Genomic DNA, 18,055 nt, shown 5'->3' with positions numbered 1-18,055 from the left:
AGTGCGGAGCCCTGTCTGGACACGTTCAGCTTGAGGGGCTAGGGTGCACCCAGAAGGCACCTGGACATTGAGAGCTGCCGCTGACACACAGAAGTTGAGAAGCAGCAGATGTAGAACTAGGAGAAGGATAGAGGAGTCACAGATGCCAAGATACGGGATGCAGGAAAGAAATGACTAGAGACAAGGTGAAAATACTGCTGAGCCCCATCCCCACAGCCACCCTCACTTCCATAGACACAAACGCACTGGAGAGGTTTCTCTTGACAGCAGTTTTATTTGATTCAAAAGTGGAACTCAGATCCTGGCCCACTCCACTAGTCATGGGATAATGACTAGATCTGGAGATCGCCGGCCTCTGACTGGACTAGATAAGGGGATATATATGTCATATATAGGGCATATAGGTCATAGATAACGTGCCAGGGCAGGGAGAAAAGGGCCAGCTATGGCTGGCTGGGTAGGGTTTGGCCACAGGCCAGGGAAGGGGTGACTTGTGGCATCCCTTAGACACATGCAGAGCCAGAGAGGACTAGTTCAGTACTGGTGTTGGGGTCTGGGACTTGGAGTAGGGCTAGGGCAGGGTCAGGGAGCTCTGGACCAATGAGTTCAGTAGCTGTGAGTAGAAGACTTGTCCAGCTCACTGCGCTGCTCCTTCTGGGACTCGGTCACCACCTGCTGGGGCAAGGCATGTGAAGGGCACAAACCACTCAGCACAACCCTCCTGTGATCTCCTTTGGGGTATGCTGTCTCCTTCTCCAGCAAAACCAGCGGAGGCTCCTGACTGACCATCCACCTCCTCTCTGTCCCTCCTGCTCCAAAGACCACTAACCTGCAATACTCTAAAATCAGCTGCAGCCAGGTTGGGGCCTAGAAATAATATGGCCAATATGGGGTCCTGGGTTCAAGTGGTCCATCTCACCTCTCCGTCCCGCGTCTCAATGGTCTTGATCAGAACCATCTTCCTGCTGTGGCTGTCCTGAGGAGGCTCCACTTCAGGTACTGGAAAAAGCAGGATGAAGGGGTGGAAGAGAGGACTGTGGTGTCTCTCCTTCTAAGCCCTGCCTCTCCTCTATGAGGGAAGGAGAGGGGAGTGGCAGGGCATGAGGAGCAGGCTTGAGTATAGACTAGGACCCAGTACTTCATGGACAGAATCGATCCCTAAGCAGGGGCATAGCAAGAGTCTGGTCAGGGCAGAAGTGGACAAGGGGACAGGGAGGTTGGAAGCCAGGCGTGGGAGACTCACCAGTCGTCTTTATACTCAAAGATGCAAAAGAATGGATTGGCACAGAGATCCTGGGAGCGAAGCCAGGGGTGAGCGACTCGGCCCAGGCCCCACCCCTTCCCTAAACGCCCAATCCCCACCATCCTCCCACCCCCAGCAGCCCCGCCCCCACCTGCTCTCCTCGCCCTCCAGAAGCTTCCGGTAGGTGGCGATCTCGATGTCCAGGGCCATCTTGACGTTGAGGAGCTCCTGGTACTCGCGCAGGTGCCGTGCCATCTCCTCCTTCAGCTGTCGCAGCTCCTCCTCGAGCCTCGCGGCGCCCGCCTGATACCCGCCCGCCTCCAGGGCAAACTGCTCCTCTAACTCCCGTAGCTGTCTGAGCAGCGCCTCGTTCTGGGGGCAGCAGGGGGTCACTGGGGGAACAGCCTCCACCCCCACCCCCGCCCGGGGCCCGAAGCGCGAAACTCACCGTGCCGCGCAGCCCGTCCACCTCACAAGTCAGGCTCTGTATCTGGCGTCGGGACTCGTTCATCTCCTGCTTGGCCTGACGCAGGGCCTCGTGGTTCCGGTTTGCGGCGTCGGACAGGTCCGCGTACTGCGCCGCGCGAGGCAACCCAGCCGTGAGCTGGCGGAACGCGCCCTCCCCGCAGCGCCCCACTTGCCCAGATCCTCCCTCACCCTCCCGGGCTCTCGCACTTTGGACTTGTACCACTCCTCTGCCTCCTGCAGGTTCTTCGCCGCGATGCTCTCGTACTGCGCGCGGATGTCCCTCAGAGCCGCCGTCAGCTCCGGCTTCACGGTGGCCTCCACCTCGACCTGCTGCACCTGCTGGCTCTCCACGCTCACCTGCAGGTCTCGCAGCTCCTGCCGCCCAGGACAACAAACTGTTGAGGTTGCCGCGCGGATCGCACGCGGGCCTAGCAGTTCACGCGCAGAAAAAAGAAACACTCGAACGAACAGATGGGGGCGCCAGGGAGCGCAGCGCGCTTGGTTTGCGCGTCCTGCGCCCGGGTCCGCTCCAAGGCCGCGGCCAAGTTCCAGGGTGCAGCTCCGCTGCTCGCCACCAGGTGGCGCAGGGGTGGGAGTCAAACCACCTGTAGAGGGGGGTTAAGGGGCTGCGTCTACCCAGCGAATTTCACTTCTCTTCCCCAGGGCAATCCCTCAGCTGCAGTCTTCTCCACCGCCTGCGTTTCAGCTCCAACGCGAACACCTGCAACCTTCGAAGCCTGCCCTGACCCTCGGTCCACCTACCTCCTCATGTAGCTTCTTGAGGAACTCAATCTCATCCATCAGAGACTCGATCTTGCGCTCTAGTTCCAGGCGGGACAGGGTGGCGTCGTCCACGTCCTTAGGGGGGTAGCCGAGGGGGTTCAAGAGCAGGGAGGGGCTGCTCAGGTCGGGGAAGGGCCAGGCCCTCCCTGCCTGTCTCTGGAGGCTTCTGGTCGCCTCCTGGCGCCCACACGTCACCCTAGATACACGCAGGCGGGGGTAGACGTGGGGAGACTGGGTGACGTGGGGCCCGGGCTCACCTTGCGGAAGAGCACGAGGTTGTGCTCCGCGTCCTCCCTCTTGCGCGTCTCCTCCTCCAACCTGGCAAGAAGGGTGGGCAGAGGCTGAGCTGCAGGGTCATCGCCCAACCATCGGGCCGCGCACCCCAGGGTCTAGATTAGAGGCTGCTGCTGTCCAGGGCTGAGGACAGGTCTTCAAGCGGCCCGATGGCCTCGCCCGCTTTCTCTCTAACGGACTGGGAGATGAGATGGGACCCCTTTATCCACAGAGGAGGCATGGTAACTCCTGTCCCTCCCCTCCCCAGAGAGGCAGCAAAGTGGTGGGGGAGGGGGCGAGAGCCTGCGGGCGAGCTTGCTCCCCGCTCACGCCTGTGTAGACTGAGAGGAGCCACTCCCCCAGGCGTCTGGTGGGGAAGGGAGCGGAGCGAGGAGCAGCCGCCTCGACAGCCGCCGCCCAGCCCAGGCCCTGCCCCCTGACCTCTGCTTGAGCGCCGCCAGGTCCTCCGCCAGCCCGTCGCGCTCCACCTGCACCCGGTCGCGCTCGCGGCCCAGCAGCTCCAGCTCCCTCCGCAACTCGCGCAGCTCCTGCTGGCACAGCTGGTCGGCGCGCGCCGGCTCCTGGCCCCGGGCCTGGCTCAGCTCCCCGCGCAAGGCCGCGTTCTGCTGCTCCAGGAAGCGCACCTTCTCAATGAAGTTGGCGAAGCGGTCGTTGAGCTCCTGCAGCTCCTGCTTCTCGTTGCTGCGCGTGGCCAGGAACTCCTGGTTGAGGGCCTCGGCCATGGAAAAGTCGAGGCGCTCCGAGGGCAGGCGCAGGAGGGCGCCCGCTCCCGCCCGGGGGCCGCGGAAACTGCCCAGGCGCACGGAGGAGCCGGTGGACGCCGAGCCCAGCAGGCGACTGCTCGAGAAGCGGGAGCTGGACGCATAGGAGTAGGCCCCGGGGGACAGTGAAGGCGGTGGCCCGAAGGTGCGGCGGTAGGAGGTGGAAGCGACGCTGGCTCGGAGGCCCGACGGGTGGCTCATGGTGGCCGAGGACTGGCAGTCGCCGCGGGCAGAGCTTGTCCGGGAGCTGGGAGGGAGCTGCGGACCGCTGCGAGGCGGCTTTATAGGCCTGCGGGCTCAGGGGGGGCACGGGCAGCTCCTCCCACTGGCCTGACGGCGGGTCTCTGTGGGGAGGGGGACGCCCCACCCCTGCGGAGCGGCAGGAGAGCCGCACCCTCCCTCCAAGGTTGTTGGCGCCCTGCCTACTTGATTCCCCCTGTTGCTGGCGGGGAAGGAAGCGGGCCTGGCGACCACCGGCAGGCCTGGGCTGGGGGCTCAGCTGGAGGGATCCTTCCAGCAACATCCAGAGTGGGGAGCCTAGGCTTGGAAGGCCTGACTGGAGCTGGGGTTCCTGCCTGCAAGAGCTGGTAAAAATCGATGTACAAATGTAGAATCATTATCCACCTGAAATTAATATGTTAGGTCAGTTACACCTCAGCACAAAAAAATGGGGGGATAGGAGGCCTGGAGGTTAAAGGGCAGGCTGCTGGCTCATGAGCGGTGAGGAGGTGGCCCCGGAGAGTTGGCCTGGCTTAGGCCCTGGGGCCTGTGCCCCCACTTGTCCCCTGAAGGCTAGGCCCTGCTTTTACCTGCTGTCAGCTACCCCTGTTACCACACCCAGGGAGAAATAGGGGACAGGAGGGCCGAGGGAGCCAACGGGGGGTGGGGAAGGGCTGATCCTTCCGTAATCCCCAGGGCCCAGTGGAGGTCTGCTGCCTGGCGCCAGCTCTGCTGCTAATGGACTGGCCATGTCCCCTCCCCCTCCTCTGGACACTTGGCCAGGGGGTTGCCTGCTGATGTCTCAGCCTTAAAGACACAGCTCCCAAACCTGGACCTACAGCAGGCCCCTGCTGCGTGGGCCCGGCAGAGGGTGCAGAGGGTGGCTGGGCCCAGCTTGGGGGTCCCACACGGAGGGTGGGTGCCCTGCCAGGGGCTGAGCTGAATGAGGTGGTTGTCCGCCGTCTGGCTTTCCTGGATTCTCCCTTCCCCCAACCAACTGCTGCTCAGTCATGGGCCTTACGGGAACCAGAGCGATTCCTGAGGTAGGAAGGGGAGGGGGCTGAGGGGCGGCAGCTGCCAAGGCTGAGACATGAAGGGACTGGCAGGAACTGGTTGCCAGTATGGAGGAGTTGCAGGTACCCAGGGATGGGTGGGGCTGGATGGGGAAGAGATGGGGAAAGAGAAAGTGCCCATTGCTGGTGGTCCAGGGACTGAAAGAGGAGAGAGAAGGCCCCAGAGCAGATCCACAAGCCTATGCATACAAACAGATGCATCCGCGTAATGTAGCAAGACCTCACCTATATGCACACACATCACACACACACAACCACACAGCCCATCCTGCCCTCCCCCGCCCCAGTTATCGGGAAGGCTGACGTCTGGCCTTTGCATGTCTGCGGCTTCCAGAACTCAGGCACAGGCCGCCCCGGAGTGGACAGAGGCAGCTCAGGTGGTCTGCAGGAGCCAGGCTGCTGAGGCCCGTTGGGTTTGCCAAGAGCCAGGGGGCTGCTGCTGCCGCGGACTCCAGGGCTTTCCAGCACGGACAGGTCCACCTCAGACAGGCCCTGAGGACCAGAGCTGGGCATCTGGGGAAGCAGGTTTGGGACTCCAGGCTGGATCTCTGGGTGAGGGGGAGAGGAGGGCGGCTCCTTGGCCAGCCAGCTCCTCAGCATTGCAGGGCAGAGGAACCTCCCCTCCTTTGTGTGTCCTCTGAGATGGGCCAACGCCCGCCCGCTCACATCTACCGCCTTCCTTCATCTCCTTTCCAGGCCCCTCCTTCCTTCCGGGCCATTAGTCTCTCCCTGCACAGCTGCCAGGTCCTTCTCCTTGATGGATCTGGTTTGGTTGCCAGGGGAATGGGAAGAGGGAGGATGGGAGGGGGGACAGGACAGACAAACCTGGGCTTGTCCCCCTGACTTAGAGGAGTGGGGAGGAGTAGGGTCCAGCTTGGGCGGTGGGTGGGGGCTTGGTGGCTGTGTGTGTATATGTCAGCGTGGGGCAGGATGCTGGGGAAACTTTGGTGCTTTCTGCCATAGCCCTAGGCTCTGAGACCCCAGCTGCCATTGGCCTGGACCCCCATTTACCCCAGTCTAGGCCCTGGCCCGTCCCTGTCTGCTGTCCATAGGGAGCAAACTGGGAGTCTGAGCTGGTCCTTCCCAGACTCTGTCTTTATACGGAGCTGCTGGTAGAACTGGGCCTTTGAGAATCACATAGAGGCCCCTTGGGCTGGGCTCAGGCAGTTCCAGGTGAAGTTCCCACCTCTTCGCTGCTTAAGCTCCCAGCTCAGCACCCGGGTGCCTCAGAGGAGAGGGGACCAGAGCCTCCTCGGCAGGGCTCTGGGAGCTGTGGAGGGAGTGAGGCCGGGGCCTGGGTGGGGGAACCAGGCAGGCTAGCAAGTCAGAGAAGACTCCTCCCCCTTACTCAGAAAGAGCTGGGCCTGGGAGATCTTAAGGCCAGAAGAAAGGTAAGAAAGGGTCATGGTTAAGAGCCAGGGCTCCAGCACCCAGTGGCCAAGCCTCCCATCCGACTCCAATTCTGTGTTGTAGGAATTCAGGCAGGAATTTACAATGTCCTTCCATGTCCCGCAGTGAAATGTAGATCATCGTAACTTCTACCTCACACTGTTGGTGGGAGGATTCAATACTTAGGACACATACGATAATGGCTGAAATGTAAGCCAGTCTTACTATTATCATTACTGACTGCCCAAGTGATGCTGTCAGCTGCCAAACGCGGTGAGGATCTGGACTTCTTTTGGATTGCACCCCCCCCCCCCACCTCAGTGGCCGAGAACAGTTCTGGACCCAGGGTAGAAGGAGCCAAGTACTGCCTGGCTGATCTTTCCTCAATGTACTGACAAAGACATGGACTCTGGACAGACCGCCTGGGTCCTCAGTTTAATTAGCTGTGTGCTTTTGGGTCTGGGTGAGTGTTTTCACCTCTGTTCGCTCCATTTTCTTTGTCCACAAATGGGGCAATGAGAATTGGACCAACCTATGCTACGGGAGGGTTAGCTGAGTTACCATATATGAGGCACTCAGTGCTAATATGTGCTGGTAAGTACTAGCCAGTATTAGAAATATTTGCCCCCTTCTGCTGCTCTGGTGAAGGCTTGGAGAGGAATGGGATGCATTCAGAGGTTTGCAAGGAAGGCGAGCAATGAAGTTTACTGGCAAGAGTGCTGCCAAATAGCAGACCATTGACTCAAAGTTAGATGAGGAAGGGGTGTGGGCAAGAGAGGGTGGGAGATTGGGAGAGTGAAAAGATCCATAGCTGGGCTCCTGGGCAAGGTCAAATAACACTCCTTGTACAGAGGACTTGAAAGAGGCACGGGGTTGGGGGGTAGGCAGTAGGAAGTTTTTTCAGAGAGTGAGATGCAGGAATTTGTGATTCTGGAGCTGCCGTATTTATGAATGATAAGATTTCCAGGGTGTTTTTAAGGAAGTGGACAATGGAGGCTAAAGTCGAATGAAGGAAAAGGTCATAGAAGAAGAGATCAGGCCACCAGCCTGGGCACTTCTGAGCTGTGTGACCCTGGGCAACTTACTTGTCCTCTCTGAGCTTCTGTTTCTTCATCTGTAAAATAGGGATAATAACCTCTCCCTCCCTGGGTGTTGTGACATCTAAGTGAGATCTAAGTACTTCATGTATTATTTGTACACGGAGTAATTAGCATGTCATGAGGCTCACAGCAGGTGCTCAGCACTACTGATGGCCTTCTTCCCCTGCTCTGTGATGGAGAGGAAACTGAGACACAGAGAAGCCATGCCATAGCCCTAATTACTTGTAACTAAGTGTCAGCTGGGGTCCCCCTGCCCTTCGGAACCCTAGGACTGGCTCGACCTCCAGTCCACATCCTGGGGATAGTCCAGTGTCATCCTCAAGATCTCTTTGCCTTCCTAGGGCTTCCCCTTTACACCCCTAGCTCCAAGCCCTGCTGCCCCTGAACTAGCTGACTCTCCAGCCGACTTTCCACAGTGCCCGGATGTGGGACTCGGCACCATCCCGTGGTTCTGTGGTCTCTGTCCCCATCACTTAGGCAGAACTCAAGATTCAGAGGGACAAAGTTGCCTGTCTGAGATTGCACAGCAAGCTAGGAGTGGCTCCCTCTGCAGGAAGGCACATCCTGGTGGGTCAGGCACTGCTGATGTTCTCTGGGCTCTGGCCCCATAGAAGCCAAGAGGAGCCTCAACCACGACCATTCCAGCTCCACACTTCGCAAAGTGGCTTCTCTCCCAGGCGACTGGTCCAGCCACAGGGTCCCCACTGACGGAGTGGCTGCACCAGAGTGGAATCCCTTCCCCATTATCTCCATCTAGGGCCTCCACTCCTCCTAGTTAGAGGACACTCTGGGTGTCTTTTCCATCCCATCACTTTTCTCACTGTATCGTACAGTAATAGCTAACATTTCTTTTGTGGCATACATTCTACACACATTATCATTTTTAATCCTTCAAATCACCCTACAACATTAGGACTATTATGATTCCCATTTTCCCGTTGAAAAAGCTGAGGCCCAGAGAGGTTAAGCAACTTGCCCAAGGTCACACAGCTAGTAAACTAGCACCAGTCTGTTTATATGTCTGACTCCCCCATCCCTGACAATATGATCTTTGAGGTCATGGATCAGGTTTTAGTCACCTTTGTGACTATGGAGTATAGCATAGGATCTAGGTCAAATAATGTTGGTTAAACTGAAGGGGAACTCTGAGGCACCTGAGAAAACATCTTTTCCTTGAGAGGTGGTCCAGAAAATAGAGAAAGATGTGTTGCTGCCACCTTCTGGTCAGAAGCTAGAATGACATGTCTGCAGTCAGTACATCTAAGACTCCTGGTTCATGGAACATTGAAATTTAGGGAATTCACCGTTATTGGACCTTCTTTCTACAGCTGAGAAAAATTCACAAGGGTGTGTAAAATAGAACAGCAACACTGGTATTAGGAGTTCAGCACCCTGACTCCATTCTTCACCTATCTCCAGGAGCTGCCCCAGCAACTCTCACCCTCAAGCAAAAAGCCAGGGAAGCAGGGCAAAAATCCATTCTCTGCCTTCAAACATCATCCCCAGCCTCCTCATCGTGTACTATGCTCACAATCTCCAGTCCTGCCCCATCATAAAATCCCATCTCCACCTGCCTTCCTGACCTTTCCAACCAGCTACCCTACCCCTCTGCTGGAGAACAGGAGAGCAGCTTATGGACGTGGAACACTAAGTGACTTTTTCTCCTCAGGGCATGGCCTGAGGGCTTGACAGTCACCTGAGGGACTGTTAAAAAGTAGATCCCAGTGCCCCACCCAGGTCTTCTGAATCTCTAGAATCTGCATTTTAACAAACTTCCTAGGTGATTTTGAATGCACGTGGAAATTTGAGTATTCCAGGATGAATTTTTTTTCTTTAAATTGTCCGTCTTTTCCCCCATTTTATTTTGAAGTTTCAAACCCAGAGGAAGTTGAAAGAAGCCCGCTGTAAACACCACTATACCCTTCTCCCAGATTTACCAGTTGTCAATATTTTGCCACGATCCCTTTGACTTCAGCATGCATCTCCTAAGAACAAAGACCTTCTCCTACAGTACTATTAACCCACTCAAGAAGTTTAACACTGATAGAGCAATATTATCTAATAAACAGTCCTATTAGAATTCCCCCAATTGTTCCAAGAATGTCCTTCCTAGCTATTTTCGCCCATCTGGGATCAAAGATCAAGAATAGTATTTGCTTGTCACCTGGGCAGAGGGAAGAGCCAGAGCATAGGGGTAAGTCTGGTGTGAGCTTGGTGTGTTTGAGGGGTTAGAGAAAGGTCAGTGAGGCGGGAGCAAGATGGACTAGGAGGAGAGAGGGAAAGGTGAGGTTAGAGATGTGGGAAGGAGTCTGGGCACGCAGGGCTTTGTAAATCAGAGTTAAGAGTTTATAGCTTATTTTATTTTAATGCGATGAAAAGCCAGGGGAGGGCTTTAAGCAGGGGAATGACTAGATCTGATTTATGACTTTAAAAGGTCAATCTGAAGACAATTTCAGAATTGGGACATTCTATAGTACAACAATTCCAAGACACTTTAAAAAGTCAATGTCATTTTTCTTTAAAGATTGTATTTATTTATTTGAGTGAGAAAGCACAAACAGGGGGAGGGGCAGAAGGAGAGGGAGAAGCAGGTTCTCCACTGAGCAAGAAGTCTGATGGATCCCAGGACTCTGGGATCATGACCTGAGCCAAAGGCAGATGCTTAACCAACTGAGCCACCCAGGCATCCCAAAAATGTCAGTGTTTCTCTCTCTTTCTCTTTTTTTTTTTTAAGTGGGAAAATTCATTTCCTAGGGATGTCATAAGAAATCACCACAAACTTGGTGGCTTAAAATACCAAGAAATTCATTCTCACAGTTTTGGAGGCTGGAAGTCCAAAATCAAGATGTTGGCAGGTCGGTACCTCCAAAGGCTCTAGGGGAGAGTCCTTCCTTGCCTCTTCCAGTTTCTGGCAGCTTCTGGTGTTCCTTGGCTTGTGGCTGCATCTGTAATCTCTGCCTCGGTCTTTACATGGCCTTCTCCTCTGTGTCTATGTCTTCTCTTTTCTGTCTTATAAAGACAATTGTCTTTGGATTTGGGGAACCAGTTAATCCAGGGTGATTTCAAGATCCTTAACTATATTTTGCAAAGACCATTCTTCCAAATAAAGTCACATTCACATGCTCCCGGATGTTGACATATCTTTTTAATGGGCCACCACTCAACTCACTACAGTGGGAGATTGTTCTAGACAAAAAAAAGAAAAAAAGAAAGAAAAGAGAGAGAGAGAGAGATAAACAACAAGATAAACAACAACTAAATGCAATATATAAACCTAGATTGGATCCCGGATTTGAAGGGGGGGGGAGTGATATTGTAATAATTTGTGTATTATATGCTATGGAATGAGTATTCTGTTTTTAGGGATGGTATGTGTAAGGGAATGTTCTTGTTCTTGGCCGGTGCCCACAGGAGCACCTCTAAGAGCAAAGTGTCATGACTCCCAAGACCTTTCTAGTAGGTCAGTCCCACTGTCTTTGACACTGTTGTGAGGCAAGGCAGAGGCTCTGGCTACCAGGTGAGAGAGACCAAGAAGGAGCAGTTGCAGTTAGTCACACTGTTAGTCAGAATAGAAACTGGGCTTCTCCTCTTGCCCTCCACTTGACTCTGCATCTCTTGGAAGAGACTGTGCCTGATGAGAGCTTCTCTCCACTCCCAGCAGAGGATGTTGTCTCCACAGTCAGAGAGACTGGAGCAAAGACTTCCCTCCTCTCAGCCTATGGTCTCCACATGGAGCCAGCCTTGCCAATCAATCATGGGTGCATGGGGGTCCGCTGAACTTAACCTCATTTCCTAGCATCTCCCTGATGGGCTCAATGCCTTTCAGCCGGTTTACAATTGGTAGGTTGTTCATTGGTCAGTAGGTCCCTGCCTGGGGAGGAGCGGGGCCACCACCCGTGAAGGGACGAAGGACATCATGGCAGGTGTTCTCTCTGGGCTAGCAGATAATGAGCCCTGCAGTCTTGAACAAGCCTGTTGCTCTGGTCCAACAGCTCCACCAGTGAAAACAGACTGTGCTGAGTTGATTCAAAGGCCTTGAGGGATGGCCAGGATTTGGATGGCTAAACTCTAGGGAACATGATGGAGAACAGCAGCGCCTTAGTGAGGCTAGGGCTGAAGAGGTTTGTGGGAAGGCTGTGGGCATCCCGAGCGGGTGGGACTGGTTTATGGAGGGTGGAAAAGTGAGGCAGAGGGGTTTACACGCAGGATGGCTCAGGTTGCAAGGACAGAGTGCCAAACAACTAATCAAGCAACTGGGTCCCAGGCCTGGGCCAGTTACTGGGCCGTGCTATCCACAGGGTTAAAGAAAGGGGTTAGCTCGGGCGCCTGGGTGGCTCAGTTGGTTAAGTGACTGCCTTCGGCTCTGGTCATAATCCTGGAGTCCTGGGATCAAGTCCCACATCGGGCTCCCAGATCCATGGGGAGTCTGCTTCTCCCTCTGACCTTCTCCTCTCTCATGCTCTCTCTTGGTCCCTCTCTCTCAAATAAATAAATAAAGTCTCTTAAAAAAAAAAAAAAGAGGTTGGCTTAAATGATCTCCAACATTTTTTTCCAAGCAGATATGTTGTTGAGTAGGGGACTCAGGGAATAAAAGAAACATTTCTCAAAGATCCTGGTGGGTCTCAGAGCGCTGCTCCCCGGGAGCTTGAAGCTCCTCCTTCATGGGGTGACACGCCAAGATTCTCTGGATAAGAAGGGGCAGCAGTCCCTGTACAGAGAGGGGAAGGGATGGGGAAAGCGGTGGCAACATGTCCTGGGCTCGCTTGTACCAGAGCTGGAACATATGTGTGATCTCATCTGCAGCTGAAGGAGCCACTTTCAGAGTAGACCACAGTCAGGGCGTCCTGGGGGGGCAGTGATGTCCTCCCAAAACCCCAACTCTCTGGTGATTCAGATTGCCCAAGAGGAGGTGTGGGCTAGATGCTGGCCCACCTGGCGGACTCCCTCCCTCCAGACAACAGCTATGAGCCCTTTAGTCTGATCCAGGGGAAGGTTAGAGCAGGAAACTCTGGGACACGAAGCTCCCCTCCCCCACACAAAGAAGATGGTGTGGTGGGAGGTGGTACTTACAATTCTGTGGATTGTGAAGAGGTGGGACCTTGGCTTGTAGCCTCAGCTAGAGGACCCCTGGGTGCCTCCTCTCTAACCAGGCACTGGCTGGAGCACATGCACGGCCCTGCAAGGAGTCAGGACAGGGGCTCCTGCCCATCAGGCCAGCTGCCAGGATGCTCCTTTCTGTAGTCATGACACTGTGCCATCCATCCCACCCTGCCTCCTGAGCGGAGAGGCCTGGTGACAGCTTAACAGTCAAGTTCAAAGAGTCTGATACCTACAAACTGCCCTGCTGGCCCTCTGCCTGCAGGCCATGCAGACACTCATCTTGACAGCAGGGCCCAGCGGGTCCTGCACTCTGGGAGCCTGCGAGTCATCTCCCAGCCAGAGAAGGCCATTGTCGGTGTCTGTTAAGAGCTTTTCACGGTGTGGCAGGGTGAATTTTCACAAAAAATTGTATGACAATGTTACTAGCAACCAGGGTAGAAATAAAATATTACTTGCACATAAAGAAGAAGGAGGAGAAGAAGAAGGGAAGAAGAAGGCAGGGGAGGAAGGGGAAGAAAAAACGCGTGTACTTTAGGGGAATGCTCTCAGCAGCACTCCTGTGCTGAGGTCCGGCTGGAGAGAAGGGAGGCGGTAGAGGACACAGAGATGGGGAAAAGAGATAAGTGGGAGACAGAGGGAAGGGAGAAACAGAAGTGGAGAGAGGAGAGGATGAGGGGTGAGGTAGAGTGGGGAGAAGCGAGAAAGTGTAGGGGAAACCAAGTGGGTGAGAGAGGGAGAGAGGATCTCGCAGGCTTTTTCTTCTCAAGGATTCAAGGGCCTTCATACTCGGGAACAAGCAGCAGAGTGATCCCTATCCATAGCCTGCAGCCTGAAGAATCTCATTTGGTTCTTGTCTCAAGACTCAAGTTTGGGCGCCTAGGGGGGCGCCCAAACTCAGTTAAGCATCTGCCTTCTGCTCAGGTCATGATCCCAGGGTTCTGAGATCGAGCCCCACCTGGCAGGGAGCCTGCTTCTCCCTCTAACCCTCCCTGCTGCTTGTGGCCTCGCTCTCTCTCAAATAAATAAATAAAATCTTAAAAAAAAAAAAAAAGAATCATGCTCAAAGCTCCCTAGGCTCTGGGAGAATTGGGACTGCCCTGGGTCCTAGGCTAGGTCCTCTGGCTAGACTTTCTGCGGGGAGGTGATTCTCCCAGAGTGGGCCTCCTCGCTCTTCAATACCACCAGCAAATCAGACTAGGGGTCCATTCACAGTTGCATGTAAAAGGATAGAAGGTACATTTTTCGAACCTGCAGATGTTCTCTGTGCGCTTTCAATTTATGACTTTAAGTTCAGCCAGGGCTCCTGGGGAGCAGAGAATCTGTGGTCTCCCAGGGCTATGTTTGCTCTAGAAATATATCTAGGATATACACATTTAAAAGGACCTTAATATTCTTATTATTAATCATTTTACCAAAATTTTCTATGAACTATTATATAAGGTCTTTAATTTTTTTTTAATTTTAAGTAGGCTCCATACCCCACATGGGGCTCAAACTTACAACCACAAGATCGAGAGTTGCATGCGACTGAGCCAGTCAGGCACCCCTATTATATCAGATGTATGCTTTTTGGCAGGAAGCAATAGAAAACCCAACTCAAAATGTCCTAAACAATAAGGGGGTTTTTAAGACCTAAATGTGAGACAAGAATCCATCAAAATTCTAGAGAACACAGGCAGCAACCTCTGTGACCTCAGCTGCAGCAGTTTTTTTGCTAGACATGTCTCTCCAAAGGCAAGGGAAAGAAAGGCAAAAATGAACTATTGGGACTTCATCAAGATAAAAAGCTTCTTCACAGCAAAGGAAATAGTCAACGAAACTAAAAAGCAACCTACAAATGGGAGAAGATATTTGTAATGTCTTATCAGATAAAGGGCTAGTATCCAAAATCTATAAAGAACTTATCAAACTCAACACCCAAAGAACACATAATCCAATCAAGAAATGGTCAGAAGATATGAACAGACATTTCTCCAAAGAAGACATCCACATGGCCAACAGACATATGAAAAAAATGGTCAATATCACTTGGCATCAGGGAAGTCCAAACCAGAACCACAGTGAGATACCACCTCTCACCAATCAGAATGGCTAAAATTAATAAGGCAGGAAACAGATGTTGGTGAGGATGCGGAGCAAAGGGAACCCTCCTACACTGTTGGTGGGAATGCAAGCTGGTGCAGCCACTCTGGAAAACAGTATGGAGCTTCCTCAGAAAGTTGAAAATAGAGCTACCCTATGACCCAGGAATTGCATTACTGTGTATTTGCTCCAAAGATACAAATGTAGTGATCTGAAGGGGCACCTGTACCCCAATGTTTATAGCAGCAATGTCCATAATAGCCAAATTATGGAAAGAGCCCAGATGTCCATCAACAGATGAATGGATAAAGATGATATGGTATACATGTGATGGAATATTACACAGCCATCAAAAAGGGAAACCTTGCCATTTGAAACAACATAGCTGGAACTAAAGGTTATTATGCTAAGTGAAATAAGTCAACCAGAGAAAGACAAATATCATATGATCTCATTCATACGTGGAATTTAAGAAACAAAACAGAGGATCATAGAGGAAGAGAGGAAAAAATAAAACAAGACAAAATCAGAGAGGGATACAAACCATAAGAGACTCTTAATCATAGGAAACAAACTGAAGGTTGCTGGAGGGGAGAGGGATGGGGGATGGTGTAGCTGGGTGATGGGCATTAAGGAGGGCACATGATGCAATGAGCACTGGGTATTATATAAGACTGATGAATCACTGACCTCTACCTCTGAAACCAGTAATACATTATATGTTAATTAATTGAACTTAAATTAAAAAAAAACCAAGGGGATTTTTAATCTCAGATAATGAGAAAATAAGAGGCAGAGAAGTTTCAAGGCTGATTAATTCAGGGCCTCAACATCCCACCAAGAACCCAGGTTCTTTTCCTTTCTGCTCTGTCACACCCAGAGTGTTAGCTTTTGAGTGTTAGGGTTCATCCCCTCATAGTCATAAGATGACTGCAGCACTGTCAAGCACCGTGTGCTCACTCAGTAATACCCAAGTATTGCAAGGGACGGAAATCCTTTCCCTGCATTCCTTTTCAAGAGCAAGGACATTTTTCTAAGACATCCTCCCCCCAGCTCCCAAGCAGCAGACCTTACCTCCCTTCTCATGTCAATAGCATCACGGGCTGCTTCCTTAGCCAATCGCTGGCCAGAGAACTGGAATTACCTCCAGCCGCTGAAACCAAGATTCACCCTGGTGCTGGAGAGACCCAGCTTCCCCAGCGCCCGTGGGTGCCCAATACCTAAACAGAGTTGGGCTTGTGTCAGCAGGTGGAGTCACCCACCGGGACGGCTTTGGGTAGATGTGTCATAGTGGCTGTGACATGTGACAATCTCTTCAGACATGGGGCCCATACTGCCTTGAATTAGGGTCGTGCCTCTGTGATCTGTCTCTACAGTGCGGGGGAGGGACAAAAAAAAGCTAAATATAATCCCTACAGTATCTGGCACAGTGACTCGCACCAATTAGGTTCTTTGAAAATACCGAGTGAGTTAAACTGAAAAATGGAAATGATTGTTATAATCATATAATTGGATGTGATTACCTTGGCCAAGGGCATTTTAGTATTAGTTTACTGTCAGGCTAGACATCTCCTTTGAGCCACATGAGCTATTTGGTAAGAACAGAGTGTGGGGAGGGAGGTGAAGGGTGACAGCAATGACACAGAATTTACACCCACCCACTCACCCTCAGTGAATCAGATTAATGCGTGAATATAGACAAAACTCTCTCGTGTAATTAGGATAGCTTTACATTCTGTTCTCATTTGAAAAAGCAAATGAAGAAGAAACCTTCTGGTGGTAAGGCAGGTGTTTATTGTATTATCTGTATTATGACCTAAGGAGACAAGCCTCTCTCCCTGCTGCTGAGTGTTTCTCTCCTGAGGCAGACTCAGAGGGGATGGGGGACGAGGAAGAAACCATTTTCCCAGAACCCGCTCAGGACTCACAAACTCAGAGATACCAGGCTTTCCAATGAAAGGGACAGTGACAGGCTAATGAGAGTCCCAGTAAAGAGGACTTCCTCCATGAGGGAAAAGCTGGGAACCTTCTCCACCCCAGCATGTGGGGGCTCTATTCCCTTCACCTTGTGCTGCCCTGGCACTGGACTCCAGGAGCCATCTGCCTGGGCCATCTCTGCCGGCTTTACCTCGTGGCCTTGACTGACAAGAGCTGACCGTCTTGGCCCTGGTGCTGGGGGCAGGAGCTGTCCTGTCTGCCTGGCAGCGGGTGTCTTGTCAGCAGGAGTCCGGCTGGATGGTAGCAGCTACCGGAAAGGATGCTATTTGTCCACAATCTGGAAATGGACTTGCGGAGCCCGGAGAGGGGCCCAGACACGAAAGCCCTTTCCCTGGAGAAGCTACAGCTTGGATGGTGGGAACCAGCTGGCCTTGCCACCCTGGGTCACTCTGCTGCCACTGGGCCCGGGAATGGGGCTCCTAGAAAGTCACATGACCACAGAGAGCCCATGCAAGGGCTGCCCTAAGGCCCCACATGCTCCAAGACGTGGCCCTTGTCCTCCCCGGGTGCTACTTGGCAAGGTAGCGTGAGCAAGGGCTTTGGAATCGGAGTTCTGCGGTCAAATTTCAGCTTGACCACTTGTTCTGTAGCCTTAGGCTAGAAATTTAAGCTGTGTTTCAACTTCCTCAGCCGTGGAAAAGGGTGTAACATCACCTCCAAGGGTGTTGTGAAGATCATGAAACACTCCCACCTTGACACAGCCTCCCCTTCCTCCCACAGCAACAACCCCACTCCGAGTTGCCACACACTTTCCAGAAGTCAGAGGTCCAAAGACAGGCTCTCTCCAAGCTCGATCCCACCTGGCCACCTCTGGACCAGCACTGGGCTGTTTGACAGATTTGTACTGGAGAAGAGGCATTTGCTGGTGGCTTTCCAAACACAGAACAAGTGGACAGCCCACACACATCCCTCCCGGTCATTGGCTCCTCATCCTAGCTCAAAGCAGCCGTGCCTGGGCCCAAAGGCCCTCAGTGGCCAGCAGCCTCCATGGGGCAGAAGCAGATGGCTCCTCTGGTCAGGTCAGCTGAGGGCAGCCTAAGCCCTCTGTCCACACAGCCAGAGTCTGGAGCCACAGCCAATCTTAGCCTTTCTCCATTTATCCCCATCAAGCCTCAGCAGCATCAGCCATGGCAGCCGTTCTGAGTCCAGACTTTCCATTTGTGCTCAAGGGCAGATCAGATGATTGTCAGCCACAAAGCAGTGACCTAGACCTTGGGGTATATTTGTTCTTGCTGCAGGCTAACTTCTATTCACTCTCTCACCAACACGGAGGGGGAAAAAAAAATCATTGCAAGGACAGATCCCTCCCCAACTACTGGCACTTTGTTTTTCCAATTCCACAGGAATTGGAAATTCCACTAGAATATTTCTTCTCAACTAAATTCTTCTTTCACCCCCACACCATTGTGGCTGCTTCAAGGTTTCCAACCTTTTTCAGGTCTTGGCACACATAGAGAACAATTTATCTGTAAAGGCTTACTGAGGTCATTGGAGGGGTCATTCCTAGTCAGGGGTGACCGGCCCCACGGGCTCCAGGTTACCTTC

The 18,055-nt window shown here is 53.0% G+C and overlaps 1 protein-coding gene across 2 annotated transcripts; it reads right to left on the bottom strand.

Moving 5' to 3' along the window:
• Positions 1 to 257: 257 nt before the first annotated feature.
• PRPH (peripherin) lies at positions 258 to 3,756 on the bottom strand (the record flags this gene model as incomplete). 2 transcript variants are annotated; one of them, XM_080811641.1, is made up of 9 exons in its annotated part: positions 258 to 675; positions 920 to 999; positions 1,244 to 1,293; positions 1,395 to 1,615; positions 1,692 to 1,817; positions 1,919 to 2,086; positions 2,474 to 2,569; positions 2,752 to 2,812; positions 3,209 to 3,756. In XM_080811641.1, 9 exons carry the CDS (start codon positions 3,748 to 3,750, stop codon positions 607 to 609), a joined length of 1,413 nt encoding a protein of 470 aa, XP_080667767.1. In that variant the 3' UTR covers positions 258 to 606. The 2 variants fall into 2 exon arrangements, with proteins under 2 accessions (XP_080667767.1, XP_080667766.1); XM_080811640.1 differs by having other exon boundaries at positions 258 to 672; positions 3,209 to 3,750.
• Between the last annotated feature and the right edge of the window lie 14,299 nt (positions 3,757 to 18,055).

This window comes from Martes martes (assembly GCF_963455335.1).
Source record: "Martes martes genome assembly, chromosome: 8".
In the NCBI taxonomy this organism is placed as follows: Eukaryota; Metazoa; Chordata; class Mammalia; order Carnivora; family Mustelidae; genus Martes; species Martes martes.
This window is presented reverse-complemented; position numbering and strand designations above follow the sequence as displayed.